Source organism: Octodon degus, unplaced genomic scaffold, assembly GCF_000260255.1.
Source record: "Octodon degus isolate 3935 unplaced genomic scaffold, OctDeg1.0 scaffold00126, whole genome shotgun sequence".
NCBI lineage: Eukaryota > Metazoa > Chordata > Mammalia > Rodentia > Octodontidae > Octodon > Octodon degus.
In genome coordinates this window covers 6106306-6130683 of record NW_004524702.1, presented here as the reverse complement: position 1 = coordinate 6130683, position 24378 = coordinate 6106306, and the positions used below count along the sequence as shown (strand labels likewise).

The 24378-nt window shown below is 47.0% G+C and overlaps 2 protein-coding genes across 2 annotated transcripts in view; one reads left to right on the top strand and one right to left on the bottom strand.

Annotated features, from left to right (window-relative positions):
- Positions 1-24378, top strand: part of Mcf2l2 (MCF.2 cell line derived transforming sequence-like 2) — a 196619-nt gene that overhangs the window by 99270 nt on the left and 72971 nt on the right. The window contains exon 12 of the mRNA XM_023700648.1: positions 2598-2689. Within this exon, the coding sequence (XP_023556416.1) occupies positions 2598-2689 (92 nt within the window). The remainder of the gene's footprint in view (positions 1-2597; positions 2690-24378) is intronic.
- B3gnt5 (UDP-GlcNAc:betaGal beta-1,3-N-acetylglucosaminyltransferase 5) lies at positions 5505-22764 on the bottom strand. The gene is made up of 3 exons (XM_023700728.1): positions 22625-22764; positions 18923-19028; positions 5505-9334 (listed from the first exon to the last, which is right to left on the bottom strand). Exon 3 carries the CDS (start codon positions 9020-9022, stop codon positions 7883-7885), a length of 1140 nt encoding a protein of 379 aa, XP_023556496.1. The 5' UTR covers positions 9023-9334; positions 18923-19028; positions 22625-22764; the 3' UTR covers positions 5505-7882.

Below are 24378 nucleotides of genomic sequence, written 5' to 3'. Positions count from 1 at the left end.
AAGGTCTGCTCCACCAAGCAGGAGCTGTTTTCACTGGGAGAGGAAAGCGTTTGCTCTTCAGGAGAGCCCTGTGCTGTGGGGAGACCTAAGGAGAAGTGAGGCTGCAGTTCAGGGACCCGTGGGTAACCCAGGCATGAGCTAAAAAGATACCGAACTTAAAAAAAGAAGATGCACTGTAACCTTAGCTGCTGTGTTAATTACTCCAAGTTTATAAAGAAAAAAAAAGAAGAAAGATCTTTGATAATGAGAAAATGCTAGGCTGGTCAGAAATTGAACCCTGGAGCCAGTGTTTACCTCCATAAATTGACTCACGAATAATATTTTTTAGTGCCCGGATGTATAAGTGGAATCTCAGAGGAAACTAAATTTAGAATCTTACTGGAATGACTTCCCATTTTAAGAAATATAAATAAACTTGTGATGTAAAATTGATGTTTCATTTTAGAGCTAAGTTGGCACAACTAGTATCCCAGATAATTCTTCAGTTGTTAACTTGCTTTCTGGTTGTGATACCAGATTTAGGGAGATAGCTACAGAAAAATTAAAGGTCCAGTTTTCTTTATCCAGTGAACACCTTTAAATTCCTGCCCCTGTGGTCAGTGCGGTGTGTAGCAGAACGTGCTGACCTTGACTGCACTGGCTAGCCAGGAGGAGAGAGGCTTTTGCTGCATGGACAGCCACTAATGCATTTGCAGCGACCAAAGCCTTTGCCCTGTCTTGCATAGAGTCAGCCCCTCTATTCATCAGTCCGGGAAAAGCGGGTCTTTTAGCTTCCTGTTCTGGTTCCTGGGAAACTATTATATCTACTTATTAAAGTTCCCTTAACAAAACATTTGCAAGGGGGCCTTTTCTGAACCTGTTCTCTTTAGTGAGAATGTAAAACAGCTCACCGAGACATGATCATAACCTGATCTATAAAGCAAAAATGATGTTGCCGTCACGTACAATTGAAAGTACTGAAAGAGAGGAGCCGGCCGGTGCGTCTGTGCCGCAGGACGCCACGCAGCAGAAGGGGCTAAGTCACTGCTGAGACTGGCAACGCCAGGAATGTATCACCGAAGCATTTGCTAAGGAGACAAGCCAAACTCAAAAGGCGACGTGGTCTGTGATGCCACAAAAGTGACATTGTGGGACAGAAAAAGGACAGCAACCAGGCAGTGGCTGCCAGGGGCTGGGACAGAAGGAGGGGAGGGACAGGAAAGAGATGGGAGGGAATGCGCAGGGTGAAAGTTTCTTCATCCCCTTGACACTCGCTAGAAGGCAACACACGCATAGGAAGAGCCTGATGCTCTAACGTCACTTACACTTAGACCCCTACAAGCTCACCTGAAGGTGAAAGACTTTTAAAAATATTCATTGCATTAAAATGCTTTTCAGAACTGAGAACAATGTCACCAATATCACTTTGATTATTCTCTTACACTATCGATCCCAGGGATAAACGTAGGAAAATTTTTGAAATGAAAGTGATTTAACAAGAAATCTAAATATGCCAAACGCAACCTCAAAGACATATCTTCACTCATAAAAACGTCTTGTGAAGCCAGACTTTCTCAAAATTCACCCTCTTATTAAAACACTAGCACTTTGCGACATTCTATGCATTTAATACATGTCACATGAATGTGAATCTATCCTGGTATCTTATAAATTAAATAGGTACAGCTCTCTTTGCAAATAACTATGGGCATTTCTGCAAAAGAGGACAGACCAAATTTTCTCTTAAGAAAACATAGACTTAGCCCTGTACAAGGAGGACAAGGTGGGAAGATTGGAAGTTTAAGGCCAGCCTGGACAACTTAGACCCTGTCTTAAAAAAGGAGTAGAAATAGTTTTAGTAATAAAGTAAATTTCTAGGATGCTGATAGCAAAAAAATTGACCTAAAATACTTCACTAATAAAGAGCAGGTGGATAGTTGCTGGTGTTCGATTCTTCCTGCCAGTCAAGTACTATATATGGCATTTTCGCACATTGTCGCTTAAACCCTGTGAGGCGGACAGTGATATGGGTTTGTGTTGTAGCTGAGGAAGTGGAGGCATCTGGGTGAAGTGAGCTCGCCAGCCAGCGGGGCCATCTGCCAGCGGGCTCTGGAACCCACGCTGATGACCATTCCTCCCTGCTGCCAGGGGTTGGGCTGCCGGAAGAGGCGGCAGGGGTAGGGGGCACAAAAGGGCTTTCCAATCCGCAACGGTGGAAGCCAGGCCTGGCCTCCCTCCCTCCCTAGCTCTCCTGGCCTTCTCTAGGCCTGGATTTCCTACAACAGCAACCGCAGCCACAACAGGAGATACAGAATCCAGCGATCCTTCTGTGTCCTTTCCAGCTGTGCCCTCTGAGCTGTAGGGCAGACAGAGTGTAATACAAATAGCCCAGCCAGGTGCAGGCCTGTTTTGGAGGTGCACTTGCCATCCCTGGAGGCAGACGGGTGAACTGAACCAGACCCGCAGAGTGGCTGGAGAAACCCCAGAAAGAGTGGGACCAGAACCCAACGAGCTGCTCCTCTAGAAACTCAAAAGCCAGGCCAAACACAGACATGGGGGGAAAGAAAAATAGAAAGTAAGGAGCCCTTGTAAGCTTACCACGGTTTCTTTTACTTCAGAATGAAGAAACACTTGAAAGGAATCAGAGCAACAGGGGAAGCTCTGAGGGACAGCAGCTGGCGGGAGAAGACCTGTCCCTGTCCCCCAGCAGGTAAGACGGCAGACGGCATCAGGGCGGGGTCGCCTTTGCAGACTTGAGGGGGGCAGGGAGCCTGGGTTTAAGCCTCATCCCGGTCTTTCCCAGATAAAAGCCGCAGTATTGGTTCACGCAGTAACCTTTACTGTGCATTGTACCTGCACCTCACGAAAGCAACAAGAGAGAGAACGGAAAAAGGTGCCTTACTACAAACCCAGGCTCGCAAGGATGTGTTTTTAAAACTGGAGCATCCGGATAATATTGAGTGACAAGTTACAATGACTAGATAATTGGTTTAGACACTTTTCAAAAGTCCTTTGCTCCCCAAAGACACAAGTTATACAAATTCATGGCTATTTTTGGTCTACAGGAAGGTGTTTGCATACGGTGAATGCTGTGTAGCTCAGTAGCCCTAAATTAGAAAGGGAAAGACCAAAAGCATAAGGGAAAAATCATTTTTAAAAATCTTTGTATTCAGAATCCAAAGATCACAACACCTATTTATGCCATTTGGCTTGAGATCTTTCATGATTCGCTCTCAGCGGGTCTTCAAAAAATCCTCTTAGGATGGACACATACCTTTAAGAATTTGCCCCTTGACTAAAGCCAGTTATTATTTTAATGAACTACTTTATATTCATTCACTTTATTTCTTTTATTTAAGTTTTTGGTACTGAAAATCAAACTCAGGACTTACGCTTACCAGGCAGGGGCACTATGCCACTGAGCTATATCCACAGTCTATTCATTCATGTTAGACTGAAGGACACAGATGTGGTCTCTTAGTCATTAAAATGTTTCCTTTAGTTACGGTGTGAGGGTGCTTGGTGAAGTGATCTCTGTTACTAACACCCACGCTTATTTTTATAATTATAGAAGTCTAAGGAAAATGTGTCCTTTAATTTAGTTGATGAATGATTGGGTTCATTTACATAACACTACTAAATCCCATTCCAGTGAAAAACACCAGGGAGGGCAACCCATTTGGGGCCCCTCCTTATTTCAGGAGTTCTTTCTACTCCCCATTCCTTTTGTTCAATAAATTTCCCTACTCTTAAAAAAATGAAAAGAAAAACACAAGGGAAAAATTTACACGATTTAGCCAAAGCAACAAAAATCGCTTTATGTTCTTGCAAAGGACAAAGGCAAAACTGACCAGTCAATTTACAGATAGGAGAATCTGTAAGACTGCTATTTTTGTTCTATCCTATTAAATACTTTATGATCATCCATCTGTGCTGCAAAGTTTTCACATATATTTCTTTAATTTTGATTTTACAACTCGAGCTTTATAGATTTGCATTTATAACTGATACAAATTCACTGGAGCTGGAGTCTCTAAGTACAATATGCATAGCATAGAGAAGCATTCAGATTTGCTGAATAAATTATAAACTTTTAAGTAGGGTAGATAAAATGTTCTAAGTATCCATTAAGGGCTCTGAATAATTAATCTCTTTTCAGAGTTGGGTGGCTGGCCAAGAAAAACATTACCTTGTTATTTGGAAAAAATAATGTATCTTATTATTTGGAAAAGATGGTTTTAAGTAGGATGTGATAGGATGTGCGGAATCTCTATCTTTGGCACTTATTTTATAACTAGGAAATAATTAGGCAGTAGTACATGATTAAGTATTGATTTCAGGAGGATGGCAGGACTGTGTAGTGACAGAGCAAAGAGAGTTGGGTTTCCAAGGTTTCAACAGGTACGAGAAGAAGGGTGCTCCTGGCAAAGGGAGCCAGCCTACCCAGGTCCTGAATAAAATTAGAGATGAGAAATAGTGGCCGTGGGCAAAGCCCACTTGAGGAGCTGAAGGAAAGGAACATCCCCACAGGCTCCAAAACACAGGAAGGAGAGTTTCAATTCCAGGCTGAGGGCAGAGTGGAGCTTTGGAAGGTTGGAGCAAAGGGATACTGCAGAGAAAGCTGTGTGTGAGCCTCGGCCTGCCGCACAACTGACCCAAGGGAAGAGTGCCCGATGCCTGACGCTGCTGTCATTATTAGAGCAGGATGGATGAGCTGCACACCCAGAGTTCTCTGGCCTCATCCGCAGGGCAGCTGTGGGGCTCACGTGAAGCCCCCAAACCCAGGTTAGGGGAGCTCTTCCAAACCATCGATCGTTGTTGTTCCAACTACAAACATGCCTTGCAAATGCAAAGTTCAGCAACTGACTGATCCAGATGCTTTCAAGTGTTCTAAATACATGGATTGGATCACTAACCGAGAATTGAGCAAGAATCAGGCAAAGAGCGGATTAAGTGCACAGCAGGTGCAAATGCACGAAAGCACCGAACATCGCAAGGCGAAGCCTGACTGGGAATCTGCTTTTGAACAACTAGCAAAAGACATCAAATAAAAGGAGACTGTGGCCTTTTCAAATGGTATCTACGGCCTTGAGGGCTACAGGCTCTTACTTCACTCCTGCCTACACACATTATTAGGAAAGGACACTCCTCCACCTGGACATCCAGCATAAGTCTTTTAACAAACAAAAAGAGGCACCATAGGTGGCTGCACGTGGCGGAGGCCAGAGCTCTTCCACCCTGGGCACAGGTGCAGGAAGGGAGCGCAGGCTTGCCTGGTCCACACCTGCCTAATGTTATCACCTAGAGCTGCCTGGACTAGCGGGGTGTCCCCATGGAAGTTTAAGTACACATGTGTTAACAGTTTTTTAAGTTGTTTATTGGAAATCATAGATTTTTTAAAAACACCTAATTATTTTGCCATAAAGAGCAAAACTAAAATAATATAAATATCCAACATTTTGGTATAAAATTAATAACACGGAAAAAAAATGCAAACCAACCCAGAGGTAAAAGGTTTTGTTGGGTTTTTTTTAACAATAACACTGTGTACAATCATCTTTTACTCAAGTGAGCCTGCAGGCTAGTAGTTTATTTTCCCTTTGTTGACATTTTTTTAAAAGATAACCCTGCATTGGAGCACCAAAAAGGTTTTCCTTCCTTTTAAAAAGGTTAGAACACTTCTATTTACAAACACTCCTCTCAGGACTTAAAGTCTGATGAAGGAATTATCAAGCAACTTTCTTCTAACAAAAAAAAAAAAAAAAATGGAAGTGCCTTCATATTTCCTTCCAATTTAAACTTGTTCCACTCTATTCTAAGCAAAAATAAAAGATTTCAAGAGAGTTCTTTCAACAAATAAATTACTGTTCCACAAAAGTTCTGCTGTAAACAAGATCACTTCAATGGTCAGAGAGATACTGATGGTTTCAACCAATGGAAAATTTTAACATTTCCAAGTAGAGCTATGTAGGGTTTATATAGGCCAAAGAAATAGTTATTAAGGAGTCAACTAATAAAGTTAACTATAAAGCTCCTTTGCCAAAATGTGCTTTTGTTCTGTACAGTTGTTAAGATCAGTCATAAATTTTAAACTGTGATGATCTAGAATTCTGAATCTACTCTTAAAACTACCTAGGATTTACCTTTGCAGGCTTGACGTTAGTTAAAAATGCTACATTATCTAAGCAATGTAAACAAGCTTCCAATTTCAAAATAGAAAACAAATAACAAAAAGTTGTTGTAAACATTGAAAGTCTACCTAAGAATTATATCATCCTCCAGTTGCGTATACTGAGAAATCCTTTTGCAGTTTTGTTTGGCCTGTGGCTGACATCATCTTATTAAAGGAGACATCGGAGTTGTCCAGAACAGCTGCTTCTGAGCCAGAGGTCTTACAGCCAGCTCAGCTGTTTTAACTGAAGTCAAAAACAGCTTTTGGCCTTTGTAGAATCTCCCTGGCAAAACCCATCATCTAATTCTTTCTGTGGTAGGGAGGTGGGTATTTGCATCGTGGCCAGATTCTTCTCTGACTTTGTAAAATAAATTTAACTTAATTTATTAGATCTCAGCCACGTCTAATAAAGAATATGCAGCTTTACAAATAAAACACCTTCAATATCACCCTGGCAGCTCTCTCACCTCTATTTTGCTTTTATGTGTAAAACATTTAAAAGATAAAGATCAACTTGGACAGTTATTTGATCAAAGGACCAATTGTTTTAGATAATAAGAGTTCAATTGGTGTTCAATCCTTGTAATTTAAAATTGAACTTAGAACAAAATACTGTAGGTTAGGAGACTACGTTGGGAAGGGATGGGTTGATGTCAGTAATCAGTACAAGGATTTAGATACTAAGTGTTTTATAAATTATGGAGAAAAGAGGCCTTTAATGTTCTATTTTCCTTCTGAAGTCTCTTCCATTATTCTGTTCCCTTCTGTAAACAGCATTCAAATAGCTACCTTAAACACAGACCAATATTCAATCCATAAAAACTAGCTGAAAAATGCATTAAGTTAAAAAGAGCTTATTGGAATTGACAATAATTTCTCCCTAGAGAAGGACCCTGTTGGCAACAAACTGCCCATGTTTTGTGTCATTTTCTAATATTAGGGGGAAAAACACCACACAAAGTACCAGCTAGGGCACAGCTAATGCCTTCTCAAAGTTCACATTCAACTGTAAAAGAATGGTCTGAACACATTTTAAATGATGCTAACACCATCTAGGTAAATAGCTACATGGACATCACCATTAAGTGACTCAGTTGTTTATAATGAAGTTGTAGACATGCTTCTGTGTCTTCTTAAGAACAAGTTTTCTTGGGGCTGGGGATTTAGCTCAGCGATAGAACACTTGCCTAGCAAGCGAGAAGCCCTGGGTTTGGTCCTTGGCACCAAAAATAAAAAAATAAACCTGAACTAAGAACAGATTTCTTTTACCAGATTCATGTATTTCTCCTATGCCAACCATTTCCTGCCCCCACCATCAAGTGCTCTTTAGTAAAAATGAACAGGAATACCTGGTCTAATAACATCAATTTCTTTGAATTGCTGTACTCTGCATTCACTTGGTGTTTCCAAAGCTGCTATTTAACATCAAAGCTTCTTAATAACTCTGTATATTGCAAATATACATGTGGCATTGCATGAGAATGTGAATGTTACATTAGTTTTGTTTTCATTCGTAACATAAACCATTTCTAAAGATGAAATCCTTCAAATATAGTTAGGCCAGGAAGTACAGAAGGTATATCAACAGCTTCTACACTCAAAGAAATATTCTGATAGACTAGGCTTTCGAAATATTTCTTTGCCTTTCACAGTCACTTAATATGGGACGCAGCCAGCTCAGGGTTTTCCATCCAGGTTTGGCTCAGTGACAGTGAAAACATTCAAGTACAGTTAGACAAATGCAGCCCTGCAGGGATATGTGTCCACATAGCTCAGCTTGCAAAGGAGAGCTATCTTCTTTAACCTGCAGTATATCTGACCAAAAAATCCTCTGGAGACATTTTTGACTTCAGGATCGGTGGCATCCCTCCAGAGGTCATAAAGATCTTCTACATGGCCGTGAGATGTCATCATTTTTTCGTAGATACAGGGATGATAAGGAGCCTTACCTTCTCCAGAAAAAAATACATGGTACTGTGGTACAATCCCCATCTTATTGGCACAGAGGCCCATGAACACATCATCTATGTACAGACTAGAATTCAGGGTCTGGGATGCCTCGTAGACCTTGGCAGCTACGTCACCGGAGATGACATACGCAGCACCGGCCGTGTAGTCAGGGTAGGCAGGCCACTGGTACATTTCATAGGAGACATAGTACTTGCTGCTTTTATCTCTAACGGGAGGGGCACCACGGTGAACACGACCAATCCAAAAGTCTTGAACACCAATTTGTTCTAAACTTTGAAGGTATTCCACGAGATTTGGCATGTGAATAAATATGTCATCATCAGCAGTCATCAAGAATTTGGCGTGGGGACAAAAGGCGTTTGCCCAGCTGAACTGCAGAAGTAATTTAAGAGTCAGATTGTAGAAGGAATCAACAAAATCTTGCTGGATGATATCCCCGTACATCTGATCCTCCCAAACCAGTTTCCTCTGCAGCTCTTCTCCCTTCAGTGGATTAGGGGCTCCTAGAGCAAACAGAGTTTTGATGTTGGCGTTAAGTTGAGATCGAACATACTTTTCGTTGCCCCACGTTTTTCTAATCGCAGAGCGCCGGGCATAGTTTTCGGGGGCAGTCTTTATGAACAGTAAAAGGAGGACTTCCTGAGCTTCACACTTTTCCTTGTGGTTCATCAAGTACGGGTAGCGAGACCCTTCCAAGCTGCGCTTAATAGACAGGGTATCATTCACAAAGTCGTAGCTATTGATGAGGTATCTGTACGAGTAGGACTTCATATGGCTCACAATGTGGTTATCAATCGGTCCCCAAAAGAACATGAGGCTTAGAACAAAACAAGTGGCAAGTAGCTGAATAAACTGACGTTTTTTGACTCTTCTGCCACTAACGAACATTCTCATGTCCATTCAGGTCTGTTATTTTATTTAGGGGGAGTTTGAAACAGGTGCTTGCTCCTTGGAAAACAGAGAACTTTGTATCTTGTAGAATAGACATTCATCTTAGTGTACATTGGTCATAAAGATGGGCAAGGCATTTCCTTCTCCACACAGCATTTGCACAGGACACCATCTGTTCTAGGATTGCAAAAGAATGAAACACGCGGTAGGACGAGGACGTGGGACGTCACGATCCTTCCACCGCGGCCTCCTTCATTGTGTCCAGCACACAGCCCCGCACAGCTGGCTCATGCGCTGCTTTCCTTGAGCATGAGCTGGGACCTGTTGGAGTCCAGAGAAGGAAAGAATAGCAAACAAATGGGTTACTGCATCACCAAGAAGATACCCGAATGATTGCCCCCCCAAAAGCAACGAGGTGTTTAGCATTCAGCAGAGCAGACAGCTGTTCAGTTTTTTAGAGGAATACAGGGAAAAGGCCAGGTATGGTGATGCATGCCTGTAATCCCAGCACTCAGGAGGCTGATACAAGAGAACTGCTGTCTGAGGCCAGCCTGGGCTACATAGTGAGTTCACAGTACAGTGAGATGCTCCCTCAAAACAGACAAAAACAAAAAAAAAACGGGAGAAAGGAAAGATAAAAAACTATGAGATTTGACACTGTCTTTCCATTCAAAATAAGACATCCTTTTCTCCTTCTCTTAAAAACAAAACAAAACTTCCAAATAGTTATCATCACCTATACATAAAATTCAACTGCCACAAATGGAATTATCCAGGAATATATTAATTTGAATATGTCAGGATGAAATGAGTTAAGACAGATCAAGGCAAAATAGTAGATGAAAAGAAAGTTCATAGCAATGCAAGTCCATTAATGGTTGCCCTAACCAAGGTAGGAATAAGAACTATGAAATATCCCAGTTCACAAGCAAGGAGTCAGAGTTTGCTTTTCAAGCCATGTTATAAATTCTCTCCAGGATTGCTTCGTGAGCCTCAAATCTACACAGTCATCTTCCTTCCTTCCTTCCTTCCTTCCTTCCTTCCTTCCTTCCTTCCTTCCTTCCTTCCTTTTTCATGTGGAGACTTAACAGACTCTTCAAAATTAACACATTCTAAACTAGGAATCAGCAGGGCCACAAACTGCCTCGTAGTCAGGGAATCTGGGGCTTGCCTCGTAGTCAGGGAATCTGGGGCTTGGCCACCTTAGCATTTGCTGCTCTAAGTCATGCTTTTTTTTTTTTTTTTTTTTTTTTTGTATTTTAGGGAAGGGTCTACAGGGTGTTCAGAGTCTCACTACTAGATCGTAGTGATCTGTACAGCCTCCCAAGAGCTGGAATTACAGGCACATACCACCACGCCCAGTCTCAGTTGCTGTCTCAGCACACCTTGGGGACGGGGCCGGCACGGCAGGCCAGAAGATTGAACCCCCAGCCCCTGTGCCTGTTTGCAGGTGCTTTAATCTGCTGAGCTACTTGGCCGGCCCCAGAAACCTGCAAATTGAGAGGGTGCTACTTAAAGTGTTTATACAGAGTCAATGGGTAGATACAGTTAGAGGGGAGTAAACAGTTAATTACCAAGCACACAGATGCCATTCTAACACATTCCACTCACTTCCCCAACACCGTTTCCATCTTCTTTTGATCTGTCCTGACGGCACTTCATTCATCTAATGCAGAAATCCAAAGTCTACCTTTTCCTCTACTTCCATATCCAGTTGTCTAATCCCACAAGTCACTTCGGCTGCATCCCTTCTCACCCCATCCCATCACCTCTCACCCAGCCTGGGAGGCAGGGAAAGAGACTAAGGGATGCCCAGCTTCATTTTACAGTCAAACTTTGCTTTATAGTCAGAGTGGTCTCTCCAAAACTCAGGTCAGCTGAGCTCTTCAGACTCCTCCTCACTCTCCAGTTAGCACAACATGCAGTCCAGGTTATACCTCAGCCCAGCTCTGGGCCCCGTCAGGCTCTGCTCCTCCAGCCCCCACCTGAGCCTCCACCTTGGGTCCTACGGGAAGACCTCTCCAGGACACCTAAAGGGGGCCATCCCCTTGAGCGTGCTCCTCGTCTGCATGGCACAGCTCCTTCCTGCTCCCTGAATTTGGGCATTCTCAGCACAACACTGTAGCCATCCTACCCTCAGTATCACCAACATCTGGCATCCAGTAGGTGTGGACCAAACACTGGCACCACGAACCACGCTGGGTAGGAGCGGCCTTCACTCCAAGGGCTGCTGGCTGCTCAGGAAGGACTGAGGGGTCCCAGGCCACCAGATGTTGCCGCAGATGATGTCTGCGCCACAGCTGCCCACCTCCTTTCCCTTTTCTTCCCCCACTAGGAGACAGCACCTTCACCTCCTCCAGGATGCTGTCCCTCGTGTTTATCACAAACATTTCCTTGCCTTCAAGTAGACGCTGTCTCTCAGGGCTGGGAGGGAGAAGGTGACACAGGCAGAGTCCCGGCAAGTCAATGCCATAAGCCCAGGACAGAGGCTTCCCCTCCCTTGCTCTTGGCATAAAACCAACTGCATGTACTCTGTGCCCTACAGAGTGGGCCTGGCTCTGGCGGGGCTCCTTCCATACCTCTGGGCTTCGGCCTCTGCTGCCCTTCCTGTTCCTCATGATCCTTCCTACCTGGGGCCAAAATTGCAAAATCCAGTATTGAAAATCAGGCAGGAGGCTAGAGGAGGCCCCGCTAAGACCCTGGCCAGAGCTAACCAGCATAGGAGCACTTTAGCCCCTACAGCGGCCATGGTGAGCATTTTAGCAACCAGGTCCCCAAACTGCAACCCCAAACCCACTTATTCATTGCAAAGGCCAACCCTGAGTACTGAGGTTTTAGTTTAGAAAAAACACCTCTCATCTGATGCTCAGCTGCTGGGTTGACTTGGCTCTCGTGTGCCACTGGTTCTCCACCTCTGCTTTAGAGTACAGATTTTAAAACAGCAGGCGCTACGTAGGCAGACACAGGGGAGGGGAAGGAAGGAAAAAAGGAATGGAAACAAAAAGAGAGAGAAGAGAGAATGTGTCCAAATAGAGTTTCATGTGAAACTGAGTTGGATGTGAAACTGAGTTTGAGGTATGTAGCATTCTCGGATGTGATGTACAGTACATTGATGATCTTCACCTTCTGCTCTAAGGGACAGACAGACCTGGGTCCCTGGTCTCTGGGTGACCTGAGGAGGGTGGGAAAGACGCAGGAAACACGGGTTTCTGGCAATGGCACCTGCCTGACCCTTATAAAACCTCTTCCACTCCAGCTACTTCCTCTCAGCCTTCCCAGGGCATGCAGTCAGGCCAGGGACCATCCTTTGAGTGTCCAAAGCAAGGGCCCCTCTGTGTCCTCCACAGAACATGATTAAAAGAGCTAGAGGCTTAAAGCAAAGTTTCCAGATTCTTAGAGGCAAGGTTTAGGATGGCACAGGGCACCCGTATTGAAGAGTTCCAGGGCAATTCCCAACTGAGAGGAATCTGCAGTTTCTACTCCAACAGCCTCTGGGATGGGAACAAAGAGAGAGACCATCTTTGGAACTCACCAGACTCCAGGCAAGTCCAGCCCCCAATTCTGGCTGGGCACAATGAGCGCCACGCCAGGCCCTTCCCCTCCGTCCCCCGTGTTTATTGGCCTGGGTTCAGGAGCCTGAGCTGCTTGCTACACTCCTGGCCCGATGCCCACTCCTCTAGCCCCCAAATGTGCACTGACTCACACAAGGTGCCCACAGCCCCAGTGAACCTGGATCCAGAACTCCTCGGGTCAGTCCGCGTGTCGCCACTGCTGACATCGCTCTAGAAGCCAGAATATTCATGTGATTCCTGGCTGTACACGGTCACTGTATTTTCCTCTGTTTTTTCCACTGTTCCAAATAGACCTCAATGAGTACAAATGTTTTCTGAAAACTGACAAAGGGACTGTCCCCGAGCCAGCAACCCACGCTACATATTCAGTACAGCTCGTGGAGTTCTACAACAAGGTTTCTCCCACTCGCCAATGTGAATGTGTAGCCACTGTATGCAGACCTCGCGGACAACCTGGTGTGATGCAGGGCAGATAAAGTTTACACTGCCCAGCTTCAGGCTGCTGATGAAGAACATCTGGAAACCTCTGGAGGCACAGAGGGCTTTTCCAGCCCAAAGCAGACACGTCCCGACAGTCTAAACTCCCTAGCAAACCTGCTGGTGCTGGCCTAGCACCGGCTTTGCTGATGGAGGCGTGCAACCGGTGCTCACCTCACTCTGCTCCTCTCCTGCTGGTGTCTCAGAGCCACTCTAAAGCCCACGTTTCCACTTCCTGGGGAGGGCACAGGGCAGAAGCCCACCAGCAGGCTGATGGGGTAGAAGAAAATGCTGGGCCTTCCAGGAAACAATGCAGCAACAAAGGCCCAGCTCAGCAGCCGCCCACGGCGGAGTGCTGTGCGCGCAGCTTCCTTTGTGTGCCCAGCCGGCCACTGGCCAGTCAGCAGCCCGAAGCTCAAGGCTCATCCTTGTGTGGGGCCAGGCCGATTGTGTGAGCGCAGGCCTCCCTCCCATCAGGGCAGGGCAAATATCAACATGATATTCCTGAAGAGAAACAAAAAGCCAGGTGTCTCCAGAGCCTACTGGAATAGGAAATGGAGCACTGGGAAGAAAGGGCAGAGGGAAGCAGGCAGGCACTTGGACTACGACTTGGGTTTGCTACCCAGTAGTGAGAAAACAAGGAAGGGGCCGGGGAGATGGCTCAGTAGAACAAGTGCTTGCCTGGTAAGTGCAAGGGACTGAGTTCAATTCCTGGTTCTAAAAAAAAAAAAAAAACAAGGAAAAGAACATCAGAAAGAGGTGATGGACGCCTCCTCCAGTACTTGCCAGTCTGGGAGCGGGGCCCCTGGGTTGCTCAAAAGAGCATTTTTTTTTTTTTTAGAAGAGAGCTCCTTAAACTTCTCTGGAAAACCCTAGAGTTTATGTCTAGGACCTTGTATCTCGGCTACAAGTTTCCCTACAATAGGTTCTTCTACCTTGCCCCAGCTGTCAAGTTACTTCCCAGTGAGTCTACTTTTATGACTCTGAACTAAAATCAAGTCCTTTAAGAATGCTGAACTTTGAACCAGGATGGGAGGCCTGCTCTCTAAATTCAAATTAACTTCAGTCTCCCAAGTGCCAACAAGCCCCTGTAAGGATGCCAGTATTTCTTGGGTGAGCCGTACAAGACAGGAGATGTGCAGTCTCGAAGCACTTACAGCCTATCTGAGAAAAGCCTCATCTCCCTGCACGAAAGCATATGCAGCTCCCACGGCCGGGTGCCAACGAGTCCGGCGTCCGGCGACTCCACCTCAAGGTGCGGCAGAGTCCCAGCGGAGAACTCAGGCTCAAGGAGGATTTCAGCAAGGCCTGAGGAGGAGCAGGGTCTAGGCAGCAAGCTTTGCTTCAGATGAGAAAAATGTATGCATGGCAGACACTGGAGAAAGAGGGGTGTATTTGAAAATGGGGAGGTGGTGAACGTCGGCTTATAAACAGCCCGAAGCCCTAGCGGCCACAGAGAGCAGCCGAAGGTGCCGGTGCACGGCGTGTGTTTGGAGTGACAACTGCCTTATTCAGTATTTATGAAGTTTCAACCCTAGGGATTAGCCAGGCAGTTGGTGTCGCTGGACAGGACAGAAAGGAGAGCACCTGGAGCCCAGGACAGCAGGGCTTCCGCCCTGAAGGCCCAGCCCAGGGTGCAATCGGCCTGTTTTCTGTTGCCATAACAAAATACCTGAATCTGGATACTTACCAGAAACAAGTTTATTTAGCTCCCAGTTTTGGAGGCTGAAAGATCCACCAGCCCCAGCTACTCAGCAGGAAGGAAAACAGTTGGGCAGCTGGGGGGCCTCACCTCTAAGGAGCAGCAGCTCACTCCTTTCTGAGCTGCTAACCTCAGCGCCTTGCACCAGGCCCCTCCTCTTAAAGGGCCACCACCTCTTAATCCCACCACCTTGGGGCCAGCCTGCAGCACATGGACCCAGGGGACAGAACCCAACCAAACAGTAGGGCTAAGGGACACCCTTTCAGGAAAAACAGGCCCGCAGAACCTGATGGATACGTGGGATGGAAGGAAAGGAAGAGTGAATGCAATTCAAGCGTTACAGAGAACAGGTGGGAAAACTGGTTCCTGAGAAGTGCTGGGGTTGTTTGGTCTTAAACTTGTGCCACCTTTGAGTCTTGGAGGAGATAATGCGGTGCCAACATCCAGCAAGTCACCGAAGACTGGAGCCAGATGGGACTGTAGGGCGTACGAAGACAGCTGCTTTTGTGGACATGGATGAACGCTCCGGGGAGAGATGGCAGACAGATCCAGAAGAAAAGAACTCAGGGAGAAGGCATCCAGGGAGAAGGAGCCATGCGAAAGGGCTTGCTCATCAGAAAAGTAACTCGGGCTTCGCAGTTGGTGGAGTACATTAGTGGCATAAAGGCCCTGCCACGGAGCTCGGGGCAGACGAGACAGACACTGGTCTGCAGAATTGTGCTGGAGCAACTGGGCACTACAGATGTCCCCATCCCACAGCGGGCGGGCTGCGGCAGAGGCGACACCGACCCTCTGACCTGAGGGCTGAGTGATGTTACCTAGAGATAGCCGGTGGATTCTAATTTCCAAAACGTATATGCTTTTGTTCCTGCCCATGTTTCTCGACCACCACTTCTGGCCACTGTCGTAATACAATGATAGCATCTAACAGGAAAACTATTTCTGTGTTTTATTTAGTACACACACAACACTCACAAGTCTAAGGAAACTTTTTTTAGGGGGCAGTATAAGGTTAGACCCAAGGCCTTCACACTCAGCTATAGCCATCCATAGCCCTTTTAATTTATTTATTTATTTATTTTTACATTTTGAGACAGGGTCTTGATAAATCACTAAGTTGCCCAGACCATGTTCAAACTTTGGGTCCTCCTGCCTCAGCCTCCCGGAATGCTGGGCTTACAGGCGTGCACCACCAAGCCCAGCCAGGAGCCTTATTAATGATATGCTGACCATTCTGGTTGTGTTACCTCCCACAGACTCAAGACAGTGTGTCAATGAGAAAGGCAGCTATGTGGCTTCATGCAGAATGACATTTCCTTGGAGACCTTAAAAGTCTAGGACAGAGGCAGTCTAAAACACTCGCTTCTCCACTGAACACCGCCTTGTGTGCTGTCTGTCTGCAGTCTCCCACCCTTTCTTCCATGCCCCCTTCCACATCTCAAGTGTGGGAACCACAAAACCTTTGCTCTCCAGTCAGCTGTTCTGCCCGTCCACCCCAGAGGCCCCTGACCAGGTCACTCCTGGCTCTACTTCAACAGCCCCTTCAGAGCTGCTGCAGAAACCTCCCATGCAGACCAGTGAGCCACCACCGGCGGGTCACCACTGCTCCAGGCAGTGGCCACCACCCTGTTCCTGTCCTGGGCCTGCTCCTTCTCCCAGTCACCTGGGTCTGGCCCCTTCACGTCCTGCCTCCCGGAGGGGACAGGAGACATCAATTGTCGCTCCTCATTACCACAGGACTTCTTCGCAGATCCCCAGGCCTGAAATTTTATTTTACAACCCACACTTTAACTATGAAAAATTATATGCCTTTTCAACAGTTATGCTATTTTTTAACTCAAGTTTGTGTTCCCTATATAAATCCTATAAAAGAGAAATATTTTACCCAGTAACTATCTTTGGGTGTCTTTATGGCTATGATTTTAGCCATAAAACAGTAGCTCAAGCCATGAGCAAAGTGTAAAAGCCATTTAGAATTATCACTCTTCTACCTAAAATATATCATTAAAAGTTATTTCTAAATTCAAAGTTCAGAGATCTTAAATTCCAATTTAGTAAGCGTGGATACAAAGACAGAGGGGAAAGTGAGTTATAAAACCGACTTACCATGAGAATCCAGTTCTAGGATCCCCACCTATGTAAACTAAATTCTCCATTTCTTTAGCAGTTCAATATGGATGTAGATTTGTTTACTAGTTATAGGAGAAATAAAGGTGGAGAAATAAATGAAAGCAAACCCTAAGTCTGTATTAAGGAAATGGTGCCATGGGATAATAGGACTGCACTATACAGTAGTGCTGGTACCTTAAATTACTGAATTTTCCAGTACCTAGTCTGATTATGTGAAATTTACAACAACAAAAATGAATCATGAATCCCAGGCAGCTCCGAGCAGCTGAGCCCTTCAGAGTCCCTCCCAGTTGCGCCTGCCTGGCTTCCTGGCACGGCTCTTCTGCGGTTCCCATCAGGATGGCAGCACTGGGAAGTAGGTGGGGCAGGGCCAAGGTCCACGCTCTGGAGGGCAACGCTGCTGAAGCTTGGGGGCGTTTGTGCTCTGCCACCGCCTGCGTGTGGGACGCACTCGGTCTCATCCTCCTCTCTAACGTAACCTTTGCCTCACTGAGCGTGCATGGCAGGGACTTGCTTCTTATCTTTGCTTTGTCATAATGCTTCTCAACAAAGGGCAAAAGTGACTTGCTCATCAGTTTGTGTTCTCTGGATATAAAGTTTTTTCTCCAAACACCAGGAATCCAAGGACAGCAATCCAAAGTGGTAGAAAGCAGGGGAAAGAGATGTGATGGGATAAAGGAGGGAAAACTCAAAGAGGATGTGTTAAGCAAGTACTTGGACGAGGGAGATGGCTCAGTGGAATAAGTGCTTCTCTGGCAAGCACAAGGGCCTGAGTTCAATCCCCGGTTCCACAAAGAAAAAAAAAAAGAGAAAGAAAGAAAGAATTTGATGAGCAAGTATCAGGTAAACTGAAATCTGAGGAGTCATAAGCACACCGGCACACCCTCACCCTGGGGAAGCCATCATTCTTTTAGTCAAAAACTATATCAAAATTGTTTCATGAGTCAGAGTGGAAAAAATGTAAAGATACATTCAGAGTTGGCTCGTAAAACAGCAGGCAAAAGGTAAAGATGACTGATAGACATAAACCAATATCCATCATGAGAGATACAGCCAGGACACGAGTCCAAAATACAAGCTCATCTGTCAGTAGTAACTGCCTGCCCTGTTAATGTGACAACAACTACTCCCAACTCTATCCCACACTACTTCACACACTACGATGCCTTTGTGGGGGCTCCTAGAAATCAACATTCGCTCAAGCTGATATTTTTCAGCCTTACATTTCTTAAGATGGCTTTGTCAGCAGAAAAACTGAGCAAGGGACATTTGTTTGGTTGCAACTGGATTGTGGAATGGGAGATTTTAGAAAATTCATCAGTTAATCTGATATTGGAAAGCCATTTACTAAACCAGATATGCTGCAAGGGATGGGATTCTTCCAAGGAGAGAAGGTGGAGAAGGTGGGAACTGGAGACAGCTTTGAAGGGGCAGTGGCAAATGAGCAGGACCTAGGGTAAGGGCTAGGATTCCACTGTGGGCCTGGAGAGGACAAAAACAACAATTGAGAATGAAAGACTCTAACAGAGAGTGTTCAAATGGATTTAAAAGAGGGGTGCAAAGAAAAGGGGGGTGATATCCGAAGAGAGACTCACGTTGGAATTTTTGAAAGAATACAGGTGAAACACTTGTGGGTAGAGCAGAGAATGTCAGGTTTAGTTCGTTAGAAGCTAGGATGAAGGAAGACAGTGGAGTCAAGGAGATTAAAACGAGAGCTGAGGTCAAATAGTGGGAGGGAAAATGACAATTCAGAAAGAGGGTACCATTGCCTGCTAGCACTTTATCTGTCTTATTTGGGATACTATATCTAAAAAAATCATCTGATTGGTGGTTCTACCACACAAAGGACAAAAAGCCAAATAGTATATAACGGTTCTAATAATATGGTTCTGTCTTTGCCATCTGACGTTTATTCTCAGAAGCTAGCTACTATCATGTAAGCACCTGCACTGTTCCAGGCGGTACAGTACACCGCTCAAATTCAGGCCTACATTTCACTGATTCTACAGATACTAACTTAGCACATACCGTGTAGGAAGCCAAGGGCAGGTAGGTGGGGCAGCGTCGGGGATGTCTCAGGTGTAGATCCCCCAACAGAGTCAGTAAGTGTTCCACTGTGACCTGGAATCAGGACCTGGTGGAGAGAGGGAAAAGCCGAGGGCTTTAGAATGAGAATACAAAAAGTAAAAGTTGGTCTGTCGCCCGCCCCTCCCCTGTACTGGAAAACGCACCTGACGAGCCTCTCACTGCAGCAGTGTCTGCCAGTAACGCACCGCAATGACTCACTGACGAAGCGTGATCACTTCCTTTCTCTCAGAGTCATCCATGTATCTTTACCATTATGGGTTAGTTAGTAAATAACTAGCCTTTTTTAGCCACCAAAATACTGAGCTATACTGATTTAAATATTTATTAAAGTACTGATTTGATAGCTAAGGACTACTTTTCACATCCCAAAATACTATTGAGACTGAGAAGTATCATTCCTTTTTTTTTTCTTCTGGTACTGAGGATCGAACTCAGGCCCTTGCACTTGCCAGGCAGGTGCTGTGCCACTGAGTTATCTCCCCAGCCTGAGAAATATCATTCTTAATGACTAAAAATAGTCTTCCATTATCTTTGACAGGAAAGAACACAACGCACTTAAAATACCTTTCAATGACAATGACACAGACATAAGGGCATAAAGCTGTGTAAATTATAGAGAAGAAAACCTAATGAAGTCAGTGTTCTAGCTGAGTTTGCCTAGCACCCTGTCAGAAAGTTGTAGGAAGAGTTGTAGCAATGAAGGAAAAGAAAAATATTAAATCTTAGATGAATCTTAGGCTGTGTAACAAAGTGTTGAAGTTGACCTTTGGGGCTTTTTGGCCTACAGTGGTGGAAGTCCCTCCCATAGCTGCCTGCCTGCTTCTAGTATTAAAGCCTTCACAGTGAAAGATAAATCTGAATAATAGGATCAAAGCCAGTCTCTGAATTCACGGCATCCAAATGGGAAAAGGTCACTTGAACTGAAGTTCACATCTCACCTGATCAAGTTTTTCTTATCTTGAAATATAAAAATTCTTGTATCCTCTTGCCATATAAATTATCACATAATAGATACTGCCCACAGTAAAGAAAGCAATGGTACATCTACACTGTTCCAGCTACATCTTCTGGGGCAAAGACTTGATGTCAAGCGGCAGAGTCCTTTCAGTAAGTTCCTGAAGTCTGTTCAATTGAACATACATCAAATAGGGTATATTTTGTTACTTGGAGAAGAGAGCATTTCCTTCTGACTTTTTCTGTTTCTCTGGAACTCCAAGTACTGAAATGCAAATTCTAATGCAGTTGGGCCTCTGAAAGAATTCAACCCTTTACAATTTGAAAGTCACCAAGTGCAATGATTCTAGCCAGAGCGACCCACTTTTAAAGCTGACCCATTTCAAAACCCATGAGTTATTATTCAAGCTGTTCTATATTTGAGAATTAGAAAGTTATATCCTTTTACTACACTCTCCCTCTTTGAATGCCTTTTTCTTTTAATGAGCAGAATATATTTATTGAGGGAAAGAAAGCTCCTGTCCAAGAGAGGGACAGGAGGGGGGCCCGGGCAGGTAGTTCCCCCTGAATGGCTTTTGTAAAAAGCGAAATTTGATTTCCATTTTTAATGAATCACAGTGTGACTTTTTGTTTCTAACTCTTGAGAGACTGAACTTTATTTCTGAAAACTCATCCCCACCTGCGGAGAGTTCTCTGGGGGTGAAACAGTTCTGAGCATCTGCACTCTCCATCTTGGTACTCAACTCACTTCCTCCAAAAGAAAGTCTCTGGGTTCAAGCACTTTCCCTGTCAATACTCACCCCACCTCAGGTGTGGGGGAGCCAGCCTCATCTTCAGGGCGGGGAGAAAGAAGTGAGGAGGGGACTGGCCTTGTGAGTCCGTGGTGAAAGCCTTCAGGTATTCAGTATCTTGCTTTGCTTTGGCCCCCAAAGGTTCCCCTCCTCTCTCCTGGCAAACTGTAGCATAGGCCCCTTGGTTTGTTTCAGAAAGCTAAAACCTGGGCTGCTGATCACTGATCATCCTTCCAGAGTGATCCATGGGAACATTTTTGCACCACAACGAAGCGCATCCACTTTCTCTCATCCTTTTTTCTGGGTCAATTTCAGCTTCTTGCATTCCTCTCCCTTCCCCCCACAGGGACCAGGTAAAGTTTCCCAAAATAAAGGCACAGAGGAGCCAATCCAATTCTGATGGAGTGCTTTCATTAGAACTGTATCCTAAATAGCAGCACCATGCCCTCACCAGCCACTCTGCGGTGACAACACTGGTGTCCCCTTAGCACAATCCTAACCTATGAGGACTGAAACTGGAAAAGGATCTAGCGTAGCTAACGCTAATTAAAAGTTGCTACTTTGTACCTAAAGGGTACTTGAGCAAGTAAGCGGCAGTCAGTCGCCCCCAGATGCCGAGTAAAACCGGCAGTCAAAGTAAAAGGGAATCTAGAGTTGCCACCAGAAAGATACTTTAGTTTTCTAGTTTCCCCTGCCTGCCCGCCCACTTTCTTGCTTCCTTTCCCCAACCTGTAACTCGCCAGAGTCTGGCCGGGCCGCCAGTTTGCCCACTTCCCACCGGTGGCCCAGCTTTGCCCCGCGAACCCGGCGCGGCAGCCGGAGGCGACGGCCAGCTCGGGACCCCGCCGGAAACCGGGCCGGGGACTGCGGCGCCCACCTCGCGGCTCCGCGCGCCTCCGGCTCTCTGCATCGCCGAGCAGCAGCCCGGTCGACCGAGCTCCCTCGGCTGGACCCACCGGGCCCCGGGTCCCTAACCCCGCCGGAGCCTCGGGTCTCCAGCCGACGAGCCGCACCCACGCGGCCGCGGCGCGGCGGCTCACACAGGCCGGGCGAACAAAGGCGCCGGGGAGGGGACGCGTCCTCCCGGTCCGCGCCTGCCCGCGCGCCCCAGTCCCGGGGTTCGCTCCAGCCTGTGGTCCCGGAGCGCGTCGTCCGCGCCTCGCCTCTCCCCGTTTCTGTCCCAGGGAGACCTCGCCGCGTCCAGTCAGCCCGGCCCAGCCCGGCCTGGGAGAGCGCGCTCGGCTGCGGAGCGAGCGCACCGGCGGGAGGCGCCGGGGCCGGCCCGGGCGGGGTGGGCTGGCCGGGCGGCGGGAGGCTGGACGTCCGCAGCCCCGCCGTGGACTGGGTCGTGGATCGGTGCGTAGCACAAAGGAAACCCATCAGGGACCTGGGCTTCGCTACCCAAGCGCTCTGAGGACTTCCCCATCTAGAGAGAGAGGAAAGGCCACATTTCTACCCAGACAGGGCCTCGGCCCGGGTTGAAACGCTGCTGGCGGCTGAACAGCGGTTTTTCAATCACACGCCTGATCGTACACATCCCCTACGAAACAACCGGCCTCAGACGCCCTCTATCCAGACGGGTGTGCGGAGCCTCTCGTCCCATCCGCTCGGGACGCAACAGTTACGCGGGACACAAAGTTTCTGAGACCTCTGCTCATCCTGATGCAGTTCTCCAGCCAGAGTCCTAAGGGCGGGCAAGGCTTGTGAAGGTTTCTGCGCTCAGCCCCACTTTCACCGAGGGCTGCCGGATCCCGAGGAACAAAGGCAGGGAACTCGGGTGCCCCCAGCCGAGGCTGCACCCCAAGGACGGTGCCCTTCTCCCTGCCCCACGCCGGCGCCCCCAGGATCTCTACCTTCCAGCTCACTTCTTCTCTAAGGAATTTACAGCAAAACTCACCCCGCGGGAGCCCCGCTCCTTGCGCGTTCCTTGCGGAGGTCGGCTCTTCCCGGGCCTGGCCGAAGTCATGGGTCCCGGGAACAAAACTTGCGGGCTTTAAATCCCCGGCGAGGGCCTCGCCAGCGCCGGCTCTGCTCGCGTCCCCGCGGCGAGCCGGCTGGGCTGTGGCGGGCTGGGCCGCGCTGGCCCAATCAGGGCTGCGGCGGGCGGGGGCGAGGAGCCTCCTCTGCGTCCCCTGGGTCTCCTGCGTCCCTCCCAGACCAGCCGCGTCACGGCCAGAGCCCGGCCCCCGGCCCTCGGCCCCTTCGCGCCACCGGCCACACGGCCGCCAAAGCGCCGAGCCCCGCCCGATCGCGCGCCGTCGGCGTTACCGGGCTCCAGGAAGTGAGTCCCCGCTCCTCTCGGGGGTAATCGGGTTCATTTACCTAGAGGAGCCAGAACGTACATGAATGTCCTCTTTCAGCTGTTTCCCCAGGCGCCTCACTACACCTTCTCGGAAGAATGCAGACATCTACCAGAAGCAAGAGCAAGAGTAAATAAATCCTTTATGTTCTGGGATTCATGTTTTCCAAAACTTGGCCTCGCCTTCTCCTTATAAGACAAAAGGTGAGCCTTTTGAGCGAAGTCACAGCTGAAGTGGGTTTTGTAATGATACCTACTTCAGAAGGCAACAGAAGTACAAAAGATTACTCCAAATCCTTCAGTAAAAATTAAAGTTGGGGGTTTACCACAGCAAAAAGGAACTGGAAAGAAGTTGGGAGTAGTATGCTGAGTCAGAGTATGAAACTGTAAATGCAGCATCATGTGTGTTTTTTCAAACTAGATTTTTAAGATGCTTTGTGATTGCTTTTTCCAAGCCCCTAAGCGCTTTTTTCATCCGTGAAATTCCTTTTGTGTACTAGGTACAGGGAGCGTGGCTCCCTGCTCCCTGATGTCGTCTCAGTCACTGTACTGTGGTATGGACAGGGACCCACAAGCAGCGGCTGAAAATGTGATTCACAGGAGTTACCCACAAATGGGCACACTGGTCACAAGTGCTGGGCCTCGCATCCCTTTGAGATTATAGCGCTAGCCCTAATCTCTCATCGTTTCCCCACCCAGTCTGCACATGTGGAGGGTGTCCAGACATCCAGCTGTGGCTCTGCTACCTTTAGGTACTTCGGAGTCAGGCTTCACATGATCAGACGTGTGTTCCATGTGTAGGCACATGTGGGACATCACTCAAAATAAATACAGATTGATTCAATCTTGCTAAGCACAGACAAAAGTCATGTTCACTTCACCCTGCAGACAGACACAGCGAAGAAATGATTTCAAAGTCGAGTCAGCAATGAGGAAGATTTGAGGCTTTGCATGGAGAAAGCCTGGGGATAAGCAATGGCAAGGGTGAAGTGGCCCCCAAAGCCTCTTCTGGAACCCATATATGTGTGTGAACATGTGTGTTTATGCACACACAGAAGGGGCCAAGAAAGGGAGATCCTTTGCCTATCTGGTGAGACTGTCAGAGCAAGCTGCCCCACCCCACCCTGGAGAGAGAAGATAGTGCTCCTCCAGATGGTAGGGGGAGCAGGAAGCAGTACTGAAGCTTCTGGGATGGGCTGGTGTCAGGAGTGGACTCAGGCCCCTCTCAAGGCCAAAAAGGCCTCTGAGTTAGGCCACTGTGGGGCTCACAGGAGCCAAAGGGAGTGTGCGCATCTGCCACACAAAGATCTCAAGAGTGGAGCGATTTCCTGAAAACAGTGGTTTGCTGAACA

What these genes read in the sequence shown, in the direction of transcription:
- B3gnt5 (XM_023700728.1), bottom strand. Translation starts at nt 9,022, where the DNA reads ATGGACATGAGAATGTTCGTTAGTGGCAGAAGAGTCAAAAAACGTCAG.